Below are 18,314 nucleotides of genomic sequence, written 5' to 3' on the forward strand. Positions count from 1 at the left end.
TGAAGTTCACTTGAAGGCATTTGGCTTGATTACATTTGGAGTGAAAACAAACCATGATCTGTTTGATAATTCCCGTGTACATGTATCAGGGTTCGTATGGCCATGAACATTCTGGAAAAGTTATGGGAAATCATAATTTTGTAAAAGTCTTGGAAAGGTCATGGACATTTGGCTAAAGCTGCATCAACGCCGCAGCGATGCTGCACCAAAGAAGTCTTTGTTGTTTCTCCATCTTGTTACTCTTTGGGTCTAATGCAAAACTAAAGAATCCGCCCGGGTTCAGAGTGGTAGTAGTGGGGTGACTTTGAAGTTTCAGCCAAGGAAGCAGTTACTTACTTTGACTGCATATTAGACAATAAACTATCCGAGAGAGCGTATGGCACTAAAAGTTATCTCAAAACGTCAGTCAAAAAGTAATATTTCTTGCCAGAATATCCTCACTTTTATAGATAGATAGAAGTGCTCTTGAAATATTGGCTGGGGTTCTTGTCATTTTGATTTTGCCTCTACATCCTGGTACACTAGCTTCTTGATCCTTAAAGAGCTGCATACCTCTCAAAATAAATGTGTTAGGTTGATCCTTAAACTTCATCCGAAAACAAGTCTCCACAGACTTTGTACCTTATAGATTCAAAAGCTGTATGGGAAAGGACCAGTGGTGGAAAGTAACTTAATACATTTACTGTACTTAAAGGGATACTTCACTTTCGGGACGGGGAAACATTTAAAAAATATATTAAAAATAAATGAAAAAAGTAATGGAAAATTCATGGCCCCCTCACGCATTAGAGTGTCCTACTAATGTGTGAGGGGGCCTTTATTTTTGCCATAACTTCTTTCATTTTTTTTTAATATATATTTTTAATGTTTATTTTATGTGAAAGTGAAGTATCCCTTTAAGTACAATTTTGAGGTATCTTTACTTTAGTGGAGTATATCCAATTTTCAATACTTTTACTTCTACTCCACTACATCTCTGAGGAAAATATTGTACTTTTACTCCACTGCAATTATTTTAAAAATCAGTAGTTACTTTTTAGTTTAGATTTTTTTTACTAAACATACATTAACCACTTAAGGTCAAATATACATTTGAAAATAGCCGATCTACAAGCTTGTACACGAGATCTGCTATTTTCAAAAGATTTGTATCCATTTTTAACTTGAAATGGGACATTCTGCACAATGAGTACTTTCTACTTTTGGTGCTTTAAGTACATTTTGATGCTAATACTTTTGTACTTTTACTCAAGTACATTTTGAATTCCGGACTTTTACTTATAATATTTCTACATCGCAGTATTGATACAGTATTGAAAAAAAGTAGTACTTTTTCCACCACTGGGGAAAGGACTGTGCAACAATTATGTGGAATGGGTTGATTAGCTCTATTTCTAACTTTTAAGTCCTCCATAAAGAGCTGGCTGCATAGCAGCTGGTCCTGATTATAACTAGTTGAGATGTAGCAGGTTCCATATTAAATCCATGTTGTTTTTGTTATTTTAGTTGTATTGTTATTGGAAATGGTAAGAATGATTTATTATTGATATTATTGTTCAGTAAATCTCTTTACATTCTCTCTTGCGAGCTTGTAGATATGCTATTTTTGATTTGCCCAAAATAGGGACGCCAGGGATAATGTGGTTAAAAGAAGTCATGGATAAGTCATGATGAAACCCTTCAGTGTAAATGTGCATGACATGAACATGTATGTTTGTTTGTGTGTTCCAGTGGAGCATGACAAGGAGTTCCTGCCCGTGCGACGGCACCATCGGGAGTTCCGATTCGACGTGTCGCGTATCCCAGAGGGCGAGGCGGTCACGGCGGCAGAATTCCGCATTTATAAAGACTTCATCCACGAGCGTTACGACAACGAAACCTTCCGCATCAGTGTCTACCAAGTACTGGAAGAGCACTCGGACAGGTATGTGTGTGTGCATGGTTGTTGTGTTTGTGTCTAGAATCATCAAATCATGTTTATCGGAACGGCATGGCTCCATTGTGGATCTCAGACTTCATTTGGCCAGCATCATCAGTCATCTGTGACAGTGGTTCTCAACCTTTTCAGGCCGTGACATATAATCATATTTGAACTGGGGACCCCCCCCCCCCCCAAAAGAACCATATTTTAACTGGGGACCCCCACCCTGACAAGCACTTGGAATGTAGGAATTGAGGCATTACACTCGGTTCCACAGATAAATATTGTGAATCTACAATCAAAGTTCAGGTCGATGAGAGCACCAAAAAGAATAGTGGAGGAACTTCTGTGGCGTCTGGCAGTGTGCATGCAAAGATTGGCATTGATTAGTCCGCACATGCACACGCACACACACACACACACACACACACACACACAACACACACACACACACACACACACACACACACACACACACACACACACTTGTTTTTTAATCGAATGGGTTCCCAGATTGGTGTTTAGTATGTAGTAACTGTGAACCGGCATGCCAAGGTTTTTTTTTTTCATGTAATTGTATTCCATTTCCAGTCCCTCAGCCACGTGTTCTGGAAGCTTTTCTAACCAGAGTACACAGTAAAATCCTCAGTGTTCATTCATCCATTTCGTAACACTCGATAGTGTACAAATGTAACCAAGTGGACCCTTGCGGTGCGGTATTCTTACAGTGTAGGAGTTTTCCCCTATTTTCCCCATGTGGCTAATCTGAGCCGTCCGGAAGGTGTAATGTAACCCACACTGGCAAAGGGGGCTCTCTGGAATGGGCCGCGTCCCGCGCTCCACGACCCCTCCTAAAGGTTTCTGTTGTCCTGAGGGAACAACACACTCATTTATTCCACGGCCAGCGAAAGGTCCAGGGTACACGAGTGAACCCGAGCAGGGTGACACACGAGAAGCCACAGCTCCAGCTACATGGACGACCACAGGAAAGCAACAAGGGATTCTGGTCTCGGTTCGGAGAATGAACAGAAAGCGATTCACCCAGTTTTGAACAATGATACTTAGGGTGTACAGTATGAGCGTTGTTGTTGTCGTTGCTTAAGTTGTTTTGTTTGTTTTGTCTTTTCATCCTCCTCTCAGCGAGTAATTATGTTTAAAGCCTGTTTTTATCCTTCGTCATATGACGATGTTACGTGGTGATAATAGCCAATCCACATTTGAGCAAGATTTCAGCTCGATTATAGCCCCCTTCACTTCCATTATATCCATTATAAAATTCTATTTAAATATTTCCCAGAAGGATAAAACATACATGAAAATAAATGAGTTACTTCTGTGGCCTACTGGTACAGATCGGTCCAGTGGTTTGCCAGATTAAACACAGACACAGACAGACGCACATACACACACACACAGACAGACCCTCGTAAAGACGTATTTGGTGTGCAAGAGGTCATAGAGAAGCATGTGTTTGTGTGAAAAGGTTTGTTGTCCTTTTTATATTTTGCAGAAACCTCCCCCCCGACTCGACTCTGTGTGCAAGGACCTTTCAAATAAACGATATGAAAGTCGCAAACGAGTATTTCGCATCAAAACTATTTATATACAGTAGTTGATGCCTCATTCACACAAGGTTATTTATTATCCTTATCATTCACACAAGGTTGATGCCGTTATTCGATGAGAAACACAGACCCTGTTCCTAATTCAATTCATGTGTTGCATTATCGCCTCATAATATTTGCACTCTGTGTCAATGTATTCATAGCCTCGATCTCTAGGCTTTTATTGTATCGTTTTGCTAAAAAATAAAAGCCTGGACCAGCGCGTCGGTGTACCCGGTATAGGAAGTGTTTCATTTCCCCGACCAACCAGAGTGCAGTGGGCGTCGCTCGTAATGTTGTGTTGACGGGGCGGGGGTTGACGGACAGATCGGTGAACCAATGGGATCAGGCGCATTCTCTCCGCCCTGATTTTAAACCCGCCCCTCTATACACGAAAGCAGGAAGGCTAGTGCAGCCTAATGTATTCATGACATAAACAACAACAAAATATATATCTAATTGCGGGCGAATTAATCGCACAGGATAAATGCTCCCGGTGTGTATAAGGACCATAAGTCTGTTTGACTTTCTGTGTCTCTGGCTCGCTCTGTGAATTCCTGCCGGTGATGGACGGCACGTAGTGTATGAAAAGACCGGTCGTTTATAAAGCCATTATTGTCAATTAAGGAAATGAAGTGTTCCCCAGGGCTTCACCGTCTGGAGCCCCCTCTCCTTCCTCTCTTTCTCTCTCTTTCTCTCTCTCTCCTTTTCTCTTTTCCTCTGTCAGACTAGCTCACGCCATTCCATTGCCCCATTTCAAATTTCAAACGGATTAACTGTGTCACACGCTTCCAATCAGTCTCTGTGCATCTAGCCTTGTTTACTCCTGTTTATCTGACGGTGTGTGTGTGTGTGTGTGTGTGTGTGTGTGTGTGTGTGTGTGTGTGCGTGTGCGTGTGCGTGTGTGTGTGTGCGTGTGTTGCATGCTTGCGTTCCAGAGAGTCAGATCTGTTCCTGCTGGACTCGCGGGTGATCTGGGCCGCAGAGGAAGGCTGGCTGGTGTTTGACGTGACAGCCACCAGTAACCACTGGGTCCTAAACCCGGGCAGGAACCTGGGCCTGCAGCTGGCCCTGGAGAGGGCTGATGGTGGGTATAGTCACTGAGAACAGCCCTGTTTCCCTGGCTCTCACAGAAGGTTAGGTGATAACGCTGCACGTTGCATTCGCATAAGACCAGGGGTCTCCAACGTTATTCAGGCCAAGGAGCCCCTTAGCTGAGAGAGAGATGAAGCAGGGATCCCTGACTACATATTAGATTCATGTTAAATGTGTATTTTCAGAAATGTAAAAAAAAAAACACTTAAAAACCCACAATACTTTGTAAACCTGAACCTTTGGCTCTGTACTTGGTCTGCTCTTTTTTCCCTCTACCGAACCTCATCAGCGGAAATACACAACGTGTCTGCGATGCGTTGTGAGCTTGTAGATCGGCTATTTTTGGCTAATGTCCCCCCCCCAAGAATAGGGATGCTAGGGTTCAAGTGGTTAATGGAAAATCTTTAATAAAGTTCCTATCACACGAAGATTTGGCAGCCCCTCTGCAGTATCTCTGAGGACCCCCTAGGTGTCCCGGACCCCCTGTTGAAGACCCCCAATTTCAACTGATGCTCTCGTGTTGGCTAGGAGCTTAGCCAAAAACCCTTGGACACATCCGGGTCAGCTGTTGGTTAATGTTATCTTGTAGCTAACTTTATGCTAAGATTTCTCCCAAAATAGGTTTGTCTTCTCACGATAATAACTGCTGGACTTAAGGGCCAACGGGGCCGTCCACTAGGAATTATAACTCGGGAGACACCCATGGTACCCATTGTCAGAGTACTTAAGAGCAGTAAAACATTACCATTGTACTTGGAGGCCAGTCGATGACGTCAGTGCTAATGACGCTATATAAATGAACCATTTACCAAGACGCAAATCCGATCTGATCACTTGCAAATAACAAGCGTGGACACTGTACAGCCAGTCCTAAAGATCAGATTTGAGAAACGCATTTCTGCAGATTTTGCCTGAACCGCGGTCTGAAAACAAAGCCTACATGTGGTCATAGGATTTAGTGTTTTCATTGCGAAAGAATCAGCAATGCTTTCATTCCGTGCCAGATCAGAGTGAAACGAAAAACACCAGCACGCCGCTCGTCAGTTCACCGTCGTCGTCGTCTTCCGTCATCGTCATTAAACCCAGAGCGTCATCAGCAGCCGTGCAGAAAACACACAGCGTTATCATCTAGATTAGCAAGTTGGAAATTAAGATGTAGGGGCATTTGTGTCATCATCGGAAAACAACCTTTTAATCAGCAAACCAGTGTAATGTAGGAGGATAGATAACAGCGTGGTGTATAAATACGACAGATAGCGTGTCTGTGAGGATGGCAGGATGTTACATGTTAGGTGAAGAAAACAGACAGTGTATCCCTTTCATGTTTAGGGAGGGTGCTGCTGGGGGAGGCTGTGTGTGTGTGCTGTGTGTGTGTGTGTGTGTGTGTGTGTGTGTGTGTGTGTGTGTGTGTGTGTGTGTGTGTGTGTGTGTGTGTGTGTGTGTGTGTGTGTGTGTGTGTTTGTATGTGTGTGTGTGTGTGTGTGTGTGTGTGTGTGTGTGTGTGTGTGTGTGTGTGTGTGTGTGCTGTGTGTGCTGTGTGTGTGTGTGTGTGTGTGTGTGTGTGTGTGTGTGTTGGCTGGGTGGAGGGGTTATGGGTGAGCGTGTGCAGACAGGCGCGTTGGGACGTCCCGTCGCCAGAGGCGACCAGCAGCCGGGGTTTACCTCCACACTGCGATCAAACACACATTCCTCTGTGTGAGAATACACACACATTATAACACACTCGCACTCACACACACACACACGCGAGCGCGCGCGCGCGCATGCACACACATACTCAAGGGTTTCTTCCTTTGATGTCCAGCTCTATATTTGGTCTTGACGTTTCAGACAAGGGGAAAAGGAGAAAGGAATTCACAGGAAAACCTCATTTGTGCAGCGGACTGCGGCATGACAGACACTAGAGGTGGTTTTGATTAGGGAGTGACTGGACCACACACACCTAAAACACACACACTCAGTAGGCACACACTGCCAAGGCGTTCACCTCGCCCCTTCTTCCACATGGAAGTGGATTCATTAAAAAAAATCTCCCTCTTTTGCCAGATGACTTACTGTAACCACATGAACCTGGGCGTCCCTATATTCTGGGGGCGAACATTAGGCGAAAAATAATAGCTGAGCTTACAAGCTCACGACGTGAGCTGAGCTTGTAGATCGGCTAGTTTCAGCGAAGAGATGTGTAGAGGGAAAAAAAGAGAAGGGAGCCTATAGAGCCATGGGGGACTCAACAATGTATAGTAAATACACTTGAACCCTAGCATTCCTATTCTGGGGGGAACATTCGGCTAAAATAGCAGATCTGCAGGCTCACAGGGGCGTTGTAAGCTTGTAGATCGGCTATTTTCGGCGAAGAGATTTACAGTCAGTTGTAACTCAAGTGGTTAACCCATTTAGACCGGGAATATAGTCTCTGTCATTTTTAGATTTCTTTGGCTATTTAAAAATAGCAGATCTACAAGCTTGTAGCGCTACGAGCTTGTAGATCTGCTATTTTTTTTTTTTTTTCGTGAAAATGTGTCCAAATCTTTGAATATATATTATATAATTTTAAAAGGAACATTTTTAACTCAAATCTTTGCTTCTGGGGGATTCTAGAAATGTCTTCTAAATCCTAACAGCATATGTTGCTATTCACCTGTTTCCTAGGCTGTGTGTTTTCCACTTCCTGGATTTCATTGGATATCATTAGTCACCTGACCAGTTTCATTGGATTTCATTGGATCAAATTGACAGGAAGTGGAAAACACACAGGAAGTGGAAAGCCTAGGAAACGGGTGAATACATATCAGTGGTCTCAAGGGAGCCCTTATACACAAGATTGTAAGTGTGCTCTCTGTCTCCCCCTGCAGGCGAGAGCGTTAACCCTCGCGTGGCGGGCCTGATTGGCCGCAGCGGGCCCCAGAATAAACAGCCCTTCATGGTGGCGTTCTTCAAAGCCACGGAGGTGCACCTGCGCAGCATCCGCTCGGCGCCAGGGGGCGCCAAGCAGCGCAACCCCAACCGCTCTAAGGGGGCCAAGGGCCAGGAGGCCCTCCGAGTAGCCAACATAGCAGGTAAAGACCTCCTACACGCTGCACGATATTTGACCCGATTTGTCTCTCGGGGATATTTTTTGGGTGATCACCGACAAAACCACCGATCTCAGTCCAGATCGGGCGTTCCTCGGCGAGGTGTTGATCGCGCAGTGTGTAAGGTAGGGGTGGGACGATATATCGATATATCGATATATCGCGATACTTTCTCCCGCGATAAATAATCGATATACTGCCGAAAAATATCGATATTAATTTTTTATTATTTTTTTTAAGTTTGTGATACGTTGTTTTTCCTACTCTGTATTTGTGTAATGATGATTTTGAACCGTTTGGTGCTATTTTATGTGTTTATGAATTGAATACAAGGACTATCGTGATATATCGTCGGTGAATTTTCATGCAATATATCGTGATATCGCAATATATCGATATTTTCAGATATCGTGATATATCGTTGGTGAAATTTCTTGCAATATATATCGAATATCGTGATATCGCAATATATCGAACATCGTCGAATATCGTGATATATATTGTTATCGTGGGCCTAATATCGTGATATATATCGTATCGTGAGGTACCCATATCGTCCCACCCCTAGTGTAAGGTACTCCGAGAAGAAACACCCCGATAAATTGCGCTCGGCGAGCCGTTCCCGATCATTTTTACTTTTCTAGCATGTTGGATATTTGGGTTTGTCGGACCCGATGAGAGCCGTGCTACAGCCAATCAGAGCTCAGTACCAGCCAGCGAGGTAGCTGGTGGGAAAACTATTTTATTATCAGCATGATTCACTGTTGAGTCTAATACAGCAGAGACGCACCGTGGCTAGTCCTCCCGCATAGAACCGCAATATTACCGTACAGACAGTCCAGTCCTGTATTAGTTAAACATGATAAACAGATTGATAGAGAGTGAGCGAGCCTGCACGATGATGGGGCTGTTTATTATTAGAGAGGAATAGGGCTTGCAGACAGAGAGAGAGAGCTGTGTGTGTGTGTGTGTGTGTGTGTGTGTGTGTGTGTGTGTGTGTGTGTGTGTGTGTGTGTGTGTGTGTGTGTGTGTGTGTGTGTGTGTGTGTGTGTGTGTGTGTGTGTGTGTGTGTGTGTGCGTGACGCACGTATCTCTGAACGGTATTGCCAGGTTTTGCGCGAGAAATAAGCAACCAGGTCTATGAAAACAAGGCCAACAAAAGCGACTATAGGCTGCATGAGCACTTTAAACCTATATACAAATAAAATAGCCGATCTACAAGCTCACAACGCGTCGCAACTATTTTCAAAGAAAAAAAGCAACGTTAAGAAATGAAGCCAAATAAGCAACTACACTTTGGAAATAAGCTAAAAAGAAACGCAACCATCAATATTTTTTACAAGCAACGCGCTTATAATAAGCGGACACGGCAACACTGCTTCTGATCTGAATTGGACTCTGGTTGACTTTTGAAACGTTTGTTTGTTTCAGAGAGGGAGAGAGAGAGAGAGAGAGAGAGAGAGAGAGAAATACAGAGAAATTGAGAATGATTTAATGTCAATCATTAGCGTCCTGTCTCGGTCTCGCGCATAATATCACGGGAGCCTTTCACGTTTTCGTGAGACGTTTGGAATAAAAACAAATGTATGTATTGGGTCGGGATCACATCGTGGTGAAATATCTTGTAATCAGTGAACCCCTGTCGCCGACCAATCAATCGTGCGAGAATCACAACGATATATTTAGCCCGATTTCAAGAGAGAAACTCGTGCAATGTGAAATGCTTAACGATCTGTTCACTCGCCAACCATTTCAAATATCGTACAGTGTGTAGAGGTCTTAAGGGACCTTGCTCTCTCTCTCTCTCTCTCTCTCTGTGTGTGTGTGTGTGTGTGTGTGTGTGTGTGTGTGTGTGTGTGTGTGTGTGTGCGTGTGCGTGTGCGTGTGTGTACTTGTGTTACTATACTTGTGAGGGCCAAATGTCCCCACTCCCCCCAAGTTACAGTAGAATTTGAGAAATATACATTGTGAGGACCACACCATCTTCACAAGAAAAATGGTTGTTTTATGGTTATAGAATTTTGTATTTTAGATTTATGTGTGATTTATACATAGTTGCACGAACCCAAATAGCTGATCTACAAGCTCACAAACTTGCAGAGCTTGCAGATCGGCTATTTTGGGCGTGCGACCCCGGCAAGCTGTTCAACTCAGGCTTTGCAGGGTTAGGGTTAAAAATGGCATTTACAAAATCAACGTCCTAAAATCTTTATAATCCTCACAAGTATAACAATACAAACATGCGCACCGCACGTGTGTGTGTGTGTGTGTGTGTGTGTCTGTGTAAGTACAAGTGTGCCCCATAAATCAGCACCGGTTGCCTAGGTTCCAAACATTGTGCGTACATACTGTACGTATCGTATACATACGTCCGTATGTTCGGTGTTTGGGATCTTAGGGCAGCCAGTTGTGATTTATTGCTGCTGAGCTGCGTGTGTGCCCGCTCTCCTCATGCAGGCCTGGCTAGTGTTATCTGCAGGTGGAATCACTGGAATCAGATACAGATGAACTGGAATGTCTTTATCCCCGTGAAAAGCTCCCCACCAGGGCCAAGACATATGTACGCAGCCACATGCGCGGGCACACAGTTGCGCGTGCCTACACACACATACACATACTCAGTGGTGGAAAAAGTGCTCAGATATTTTACTTAGGTAAAAGTACCAATACTGCAATATAGAAATACTCCTTTACAAGTAAAATTCCGGAATTCCAAAAGAGTAAAAGTGCAAAAGTAATGGTATCAAAATGTACTTAAAGTACCAAAAGTGAAAGTACCAAAATGTTTGAAGATAGCAGATCTATAAGCTCACAACGCGTCGCGATGATACGCGTTGTGAGCTTGTAGATCGTCTGTTTTCAAATAGCCTAGGTATAAAATAGGGCTGAAGTGGTTAATGTATGTTTTATAATATAATAATGTATATCTGAAAAGTAACTAGTAACTAAAGTTCTCAAATAATTGTAGTGGAGTAAAAGTACTGACATACTCCAGTAAAAACTTTACTTAAGTACAGTACTTGAGTACATGTGCTTTAGTTACTTTACACCACTGCACACACATACACACACGCACACACGCGCGCACACACGCACGCACGCACGCACGCACGCACGCACGCACGCACGCACGCACGCACGCACGCACGCACGCACGCACGCACGCACGCACGCACGCACGCACGCACGCACGCACGCACGCACGCACGCACGCACGCACGCACGCACGCACACACACACACACACACACACACACACACACACACACACACACACACACACACACACACACACACACACACACACACACACACACACACTTCCAGAACCAACAATAGAACGCCTCTTGGCTTTGAACGCGGCGGAGCTCTGATAACAAAGCGTGCGTACTGGGGGCCTTTTTGGGTGCTGGAGGTGCGAGCGCGCTGTGTTTATGCGAAGCACTGAAACATTAGACCATAATGCCTGGGCTTCAAATAGCCCTCCGCCGTCGTTTGTTTATTTACACCAGCATTATACAGAGCGGGCCGGGGGCCAGCATCGTCGCTGTATTGTGGAGGCGAGGCCGGGGCCAAAAGGCTTTTATGGCAGAAAACACATCTGCGGGGCCGTGCTACGGGGCAGGCCGGGCCACAACACATGGGCCAAACGGGCCTGTTTCTGAGCGCTGGATACTTGGTCTTTAACCCATTTTGACCGGGAACGCACCTGTGTCACCACTTTATCCATATTTTATACTTTGGCTATTCAAAAATAGCAGATATACAAGCTCGTCGCGCGGCACCGAGTGCCGCGCGACGAGCTTGTAGATCTGCTATTTTTGAAAAATCATGAAAGTTTGTGCAAATCTTTGAATATAATTATATATATATTTTAAAGCGAAATTTTTTGACTCAAATCTTTGCTTCTGGGGGATTCTACAAATGTCTTCTAAATCCTAACAGTTTTTTTTTTGGAGACGTATGTTGCTATACATATCAGTGGTTCTCAAGCTTTTTCATGTCAAGGACCCCCAAAATTATATGTGTTTGGCCGCGGACCCCCATCTGAAAATATTTTGTTCAAGGGACCCCCCAGAGGCAAAGATTTGAGTTAAAAATGTATATATATATTCAAAGATTTTCACAACTTTTTTTTCCAAAAATAGCAGATCTACAAGTTCGTAGCTTCTACGAGCTTCTATTTTTGTAATAGCCAAAGAAATCTGAAAACGACACAAATGATGCTTTCCCGGTCTTAAAGGGTTAAAGGCCTGATGAGAACCAGTTGCTCGTGATCATTCTCAATCTGAACCACTCGCAGCGACTAATGTTCCCCAGAGCCCCAGAGGGCAGGAGAGAGGGAGGGGGGGGGGGAGGGGGGGGGGGGGAGGGGGGTCTCCGGATAGAGGACACAGTATTCAGTACCGACATATGGAGGGGTACAGGGGTGAGAGAGGAATGGTAGAATGGAAGCAGATATAAATGAAGGAAGCAGGACAGGAGGTGGGGTGGGGTGGGGGTTGAAAGGAGGTGGGATTGAGTTATGGAGAATGTGGCACGGCCAGCCTGTACTCTCTGTGCCGTGCACATCTGTTTTAGCCACCCCCCAAAAGGGAGCGAGGTCTGGGTACAGGACAGGCAGGTGGGCCGTTCATTTACAGCAATTACCAGTCTGAGAGGTTAATGTTCGTAATTTGGACTGTTCAGCTGTGCTCTGCATCATGTGGTACTGTGGTGTCCAATTGGGGTGTTAGTAAATGCGAATGCCTGGTCTGAACGTGGTATCACATTCAATGATGTAAAATATCTCCCCCCTCTCTCGCTCTCTCTCGCTCTCTCTCTCTCTCTCTCTCTCTCTCTCTCTCTCTCTCTCTCTCTCTCTCTCAGAGAACAGCAGTGCTGATCAGAAGCAGGCATGTAAGAAACATGAGCTCTACGTCAGTTTCAGAGATCTGGGGTGGCAGGTACGGAAAGCACCCCACACACATTCCTCTGCCCGCTCTCTTTCTCTCTCTCTCTCTCTCTCTCTCTCTCTCTCTCTCTCTCTCTCTCTCTCTCTCTCTCTCTCTCTCTCTCTCTCTCTTCTTTTAAACATACTGACTGAGTTGCCACTTCAGCATGTCCACAATGGTTATACATCACACAAATAACTGCAAATGCTCTCAAAAGTAGCTACACTCGCACCTCATGAATTCTACAGTACAGTATCTATACGCATGGCCATTGAACTTTGAACTTGCACTGTGACCTTGACCTTTGACCAATTAGGGGGTAAAAAAACATTAGTTAATTTCCTAACCTTTACCCTCAACTCATCTGCCATGTCTGATTCAAATCGTATCAAAACAGTCCGAGTTATCTTCGCGACAGTAGCAAACAAACAGCCATAACATTACACCCACTACGCCGGGGCGCCGGTGTAGCTAGTTTCAGGTCTCCCTTGTAAAAGAGATGTGTATCTCCATGGGACTTCCTGGAAAAGTACAGGTTAAATAGTACCTCAATAGTTCCTTGTTCTGCTGTCTCTAACTAGCTTGTTTTTCCTATCTTTTCTCCTCGGGCTGTCTCCCATTTCGCCTACAGGACTGGATCATTGCTCCAGAGGGCTATGCGGCCTACTATTGTGAGGGAGAGTGTGCCTTCCCACTGAACTCCTATATGAATGCCACAAACCACGCCATTGTGCAAACACTCGTAAGTAGCCATGACAACGGGAAACATAAACCCCCCATAGTGCATTGCCGGCAGCCGTGTCAGGGTCTAATCATGCCCAAATGTCAAGAGAACACCGCTTCTATCAGATCTTGAAAACATTTGAAAATATTGTCAGGTTGAAGTTAAGTGGACTTGTCATCGTGTAAAGGATTTTCACAGCACAAATGCCTGCTCTTATTTGGTTTATATTTTCCTGATCAGACCTTGAAACTTGGTGGTCAGCATGTTTTTGAGGCAGTGCAGTCAAGGCTATTTCACAGGAAGTACAGTATCAACTTCATTTTTCTCCCCCTATTAATGTCATACTGTGTGTTCCATCTCTCTTTCATTTCATTTAATTACATTTAACAGCATTCTCATTCTGTGTGGCATAAACTCTCCCATGCGGGTAAATGTTGTGTTATGCCTGTGTAATCGTTAGGACGTCGTTAGTCTTGCGTAGCCAGAACATCTCCGCCCACCAATATTTCTGGTTAAAGATATCTAAATTCATGTACCTGATAAAAATGGGTGGAAACAATTCAGAGCTTTACAAAATAAATCTATTGCAAAACCAATCCAAAGACTTTAGGGCGGTTCTTCATATTATTTTTGCCACTTGTTCGATAGCGTACTCTTGTTTGCTGGTTAATCGGTAAGCTCTCAAGACTCTGATTGTCTGGCTATGCGAGACGACTGTAGCAAGAATCTTTTTTTGGCCTATCCAGATTGGAATTAGATTGGTTTTATAAAGTCTGAACAGGGGAAAACCACATGGAAACACGTACAAATGTGGACAGGCAGTCCTAAGGATCAGATTAGAGAAACAAATCGGATTTGCCTGCTGTCTGAGCAAAGCCTAAGTCTCCATCTTGAGCGTAATTTATACCGGGCCATTTTTTCCCCCGCTTGTAAATCTGTTATTTTGGGCAAGCAACAGGCATGCAACGAAGCATGAATTGGCGTTCACTCTCCATCATCTTCCCTTCATGGCAGGTTCACTTCATCAACCCAGAAACGGTTCCAAAGCCCTGCTGCGCTCCCACGCAGCTCCACGCCATCTCAGTCCTCTATTTCGATGACAGCTCCAATGTCATCCTGAAGAAATACCGCAACATGGTGGTCAGAGCCTGTGGCTGCCACTAGACTGTCAGCAACTTTACACACACACATGCACACACGCACACACGCAGATGCATATGCATTTGCATATGCAAGAACAATAAAACAAACAACAAAAACATGCATTTATGTGTGAATGCACCATCACTCGCATGTGCGCACACAAACAAATGCACACGTGCACACATGTGTGCAACAACACCTGCATGTGTTCAGAGACATGCAAGCATGCATGCATGCAGGCCGTCTACCACCATGTTTGGCTTGACATGTCAAACATTGAAAAACACACACACACACACACACACACACACACACACACACACACACACGCACGCACGCACGCACGCACACACACACACACACACACACACACACACACACACACACACTTATACGTACTTATACGTAAACATAATGTCAATGCAAACATTTTGAGGACTTAGTTGAAGCCCGTTTACTGGGCGGAGGGAAACTTATTTAGCTGGAGGTTCATCTGAAGTAAACACTGTGCCCCAAACACACACACATTCAACCTTCCTGTCCCATCACACCATTACATGTGTTGAACAGTGGCTGGCAATTTTTTTAACAATATTTTGTAGTTTCAAGGAAGAGTTGGACTAGAGCAGCGAGTTGGACTAGAGCAGCGATTCCCAAGCTGTGGTGCCGTGAGGATATTGCAAAGTAGGCCCCCAAATAATTGCCAAAACATTAAGATTTTAATCATAATATAACATGAATATAAACTAGAACCAGGAGACCTGGTACTGCCAGACCCCTAGTGGTTGAAATCTGAATGGCCGGGCTTCGCATGACGTGTGTCCCTTCTACGACGAAAGAGGGACAGACTTTTTTGGCTGGGGCCGGGGGACAAAGTGACATACCATGTATGGAGAAAACAGATACAAAGCCTCATGTAAGCCCGACCCCTTGGGTCTGGCAAAAATCACACCCAGTGTGAAGTGAGCGGTGCTATTTATGAGTTATTAATTTCATCATGCGTCCCGCTAGCCAATCACAGCGCGTCTACGAAGTTTGAAGTTAATTTCATCATGTGTCTCGCTAGCCAATCACAGCACGTCCTGCAGAGCTTAGCCTATGGGCGTGTTTTCCACAGCATGGCGTCACAGCGAAAGACACATTTTCGTGACGGAAAGAAAAACTTTCACCACGGATGGGTCCTAAACCCACTTATAGGAGCGGTTACACCGCTCAAAAAGACCTTGTCACACCAATATATAGGAACGCAAAGTAAACTATGTTTGTTCCATTGATCCAAGCCGGCACACAAAAGTTTGATTGATTTATCATTAAATGCACGCTTTTGAGACTTTCAAGTGGGCCCTGATCCAGAAAAGGTTGAGAACCACTAGAGGAACCAAGAGAGAAAGAAAGAAATTGAGGCGGAGGAACATTTCAAACACCGACATGCACACCCACACACACGCACGTGTACACGTGCACACACAAACGCACACACAAAACACGTGCTTTCTACTGTGTATAATGAGACATTTAAAGCAGTGATTGTATATTAATACACAGTCAAAACAAAATATTTTGTTCATTTCAATTATTTTCTATTGTAGTTCAAGTGATTTTCTTACTGTACTGTTAGATGTTGCTTTCTGTATTTTTTATGACTGAGAGACCTGGACGCATAGGTTCTGAATCTTTGAGCTCTTCTATGTATAATACCGTGTAAATAGTTTTTCAAAACAAAGTGAGAAGTGTATTTATTTCTTGGGAATGTCAATGTTGGGGGTCGTGTTTCTCTCTGTACACAAGTGCGCCTGTGTTATAGTACATGTCTTTTGTAAGTAATGGTTCATCACACCAGCTCTGAGAAACTGATAACAATGTTGGCAGAATATGACTTTGACACAAGCCGACAAATTCAGACTCTCTCCTTTTTTGTACCTCCAACTCCGTGTGAATCTCTGTCTGTCTGTCTGTCTGTCTGTACTGTATGTCTCCCTGTCCCTCTCCCTCTCCCTCTCCCTCTCTCTCTCCCATACTCGCCCTCTCAGTTTTTCGGAATAATATTGCACGGCGCACACTGGTGGTGCAGGCGTGGTAAATCTATCATCTTAAGTACATGGAGCAACAGATTTGTCATGGGAAATGCTTCAGTCCTTGACTCTCTTCGCCATAATCGTGCTCCTCTGTGTCAGTCAGAGAATGTATTGCCACGTAGCGTACAGACACATTCACATTCGTCTCAAGTGTTGAAAATAAGACAACGGTTAAGTTGTTTGCTTAAGATCAAGACGGTGATTTAACCACTTTAACCCTGCATGGCGTATCCTATTTTGGTTCATAGGCAGAAATTTGTCAAACTTTTTCGAAAGTAGCAGCTCACTGTGAGCTTGTAGATCGGCTACTTTCAAAAAGATTTTGAAAAATTCAGAAGAATTCAGAAAAATGTTGAAGAATCTTGAAAATAGGGCTGACGTGGTTAAACCTCAAATAGGTTGTTGGGATCACCATCAGCTAAAATGTTGAGAAAGAGACAGAGAGAGAAATATCTGTACTAGGCACAACTTGTTCTGTGTACAAGCAACTCTCAGGTCCCTGTTTCTCTGTTGCAATACAGTCTTCCGTCTAAATTAGGCTTTATCTAAAAGGCCTTATTTGTTGAGAGCTGGTGGGGCCGCTGTTCCATGTTATCCTGAAACAATGCCCCTCCCCACCCCCCCGCTTCCATCCATGTTTTACTGCTGAACCGGTACAACAATAAACTGGGAGAAAAGCAACAATGAACAGCTTGTGAAATGCCTTTTCTTTGCACATCTGGCCAGTGAGTGGAATTGAAATCGCCAAGAGGACGCATGCTGATAACTGGCACACTCTCTCTCTCTCTCTCTCTCACTCACTCACACACACATGCATGCAAATCCACATTCACCAGCACATTATTGTGAGCCCTCCGAACCACTATGCCCTCCACCCCTCTCGACCATGTGTGCCCGGCCTGCACCGATCTACACCCCCCCCCCCAGCATTCTGTCTGTTTATTACAAAGCCTGGTTTAGATTAGTTATCCATGCCACCCGCAGACTTCCAGCCCTATTAAACTCTGTGCCTCTGTGTGTGCGTGTGTGTGTGCGTGTGCGTGTGCGTGTGCATGCATGCATGCGTGTGTGTGTGTGTGCGTGCGTGCATGCGTGTGTGTGTGTGTGTGTGTGTGTGTGTGTGTGTGTGTGTGAGTGTGCGTGTGCGTGTGCATGCATGCGTGCGTGTGTGTGTGTGTGTGTGTGTGTGCGTGCGTGCGTGCGTGTGTGTGTGTGTGAGTGTGAGAGTACATGCATGCTTGTGTCTGTCTGTGAACATGTGTGTCTATGCAGGCACAGACACTGTGTGTGTGCGTGCGTGCGTGCGTGCGTGCGTGCGTGCGTGCGTGCGTGCGTGCGTGCGTGCGTGCGTGCGTGCGTGCGTGCGTGCGTGCGTGCGTGCGTGCGTGCGTGCGTGCGTGCGTGCGTGCGTGCGTGCGTGCGTGCGTGCGTGCGTGCGTGCGTGCGTGCGTGCGTGCGTGCGTGCGTGCGTGCGTGCGTGTGTGTACAGTATACAGTATGTGTGCGTTCATGTGTCTGGGTCAAGAGACATTTCATGCCAAGAGACCCAGAGAGCAACCATGGCTGAGTTTACTTCCATGTGTCTTCCAATGCCTGTCTTGCCCTGATCCTAACTGCGGGTGGCACGTCAGTAGAACGCTGAATTCCATTTTCCTATGAGCTCTATCTCCTGTTTCTGCACAAATGTGCTTTCGTGTAGAAGTGTTCTTGAATTCAGCCTGGCGGACATTGATATTCCGCAAGGTGTT

At 44.8% G+C, this 18,314-nt stretch overlaps 1 protein-coding gene across 1 annotated transcript in view; it reads left to right on the forward strand.

Moving 5' to 3' along the window:
- Positions 1-17,254, forward strand: part of bmp7b (bone morphogenetic protein 7b) — a 32,193-nt gene extending 14,939 nt beyond the window's left edge. The window contains exons 2-7 of the mRNA XM_080444420.1: positions 1,732-1,924; positions 4,464-4,612; positions 7,473-7,676; positions 12,560-12,636; positions 13,256-13,366; positions 14,363-17,254. Of these exons, the coding sequence (XP_080300546.1) occupies positions 1,732-1,924; positions 4,464-4,612; positions 7,473-7,676; positions 12,560-12,636; positions 13,256-13,366; positions 14,363-14,512 (884 nt within the window). The 3' untranslated portion in view covers positions 14,513-17,254. The remainder of the gene's footprint in view (positions 1-1,731; positions 1,925-4,463; positions 4,613-7,472; positions 7,677-12,559; positions 12,637-13,255; positions 13,367-14,362) is intronic.
- Positions 17,255-18,314: the final 1,060 nt, after the last annotated feature.

This window comes from Gymnoscopelus braueri (assembly GCF_963280865.1).
Source record: "Gymnoscopelus braueri genome assembly, chromosome: 12".
Taxonomy (NCBI): Eukaryota; Metazoa; Chordata; class Actinopteri; order Myctophiformes; family Myctophidae; genus Gymnoscopelus; species Gymnoscopelus braueri.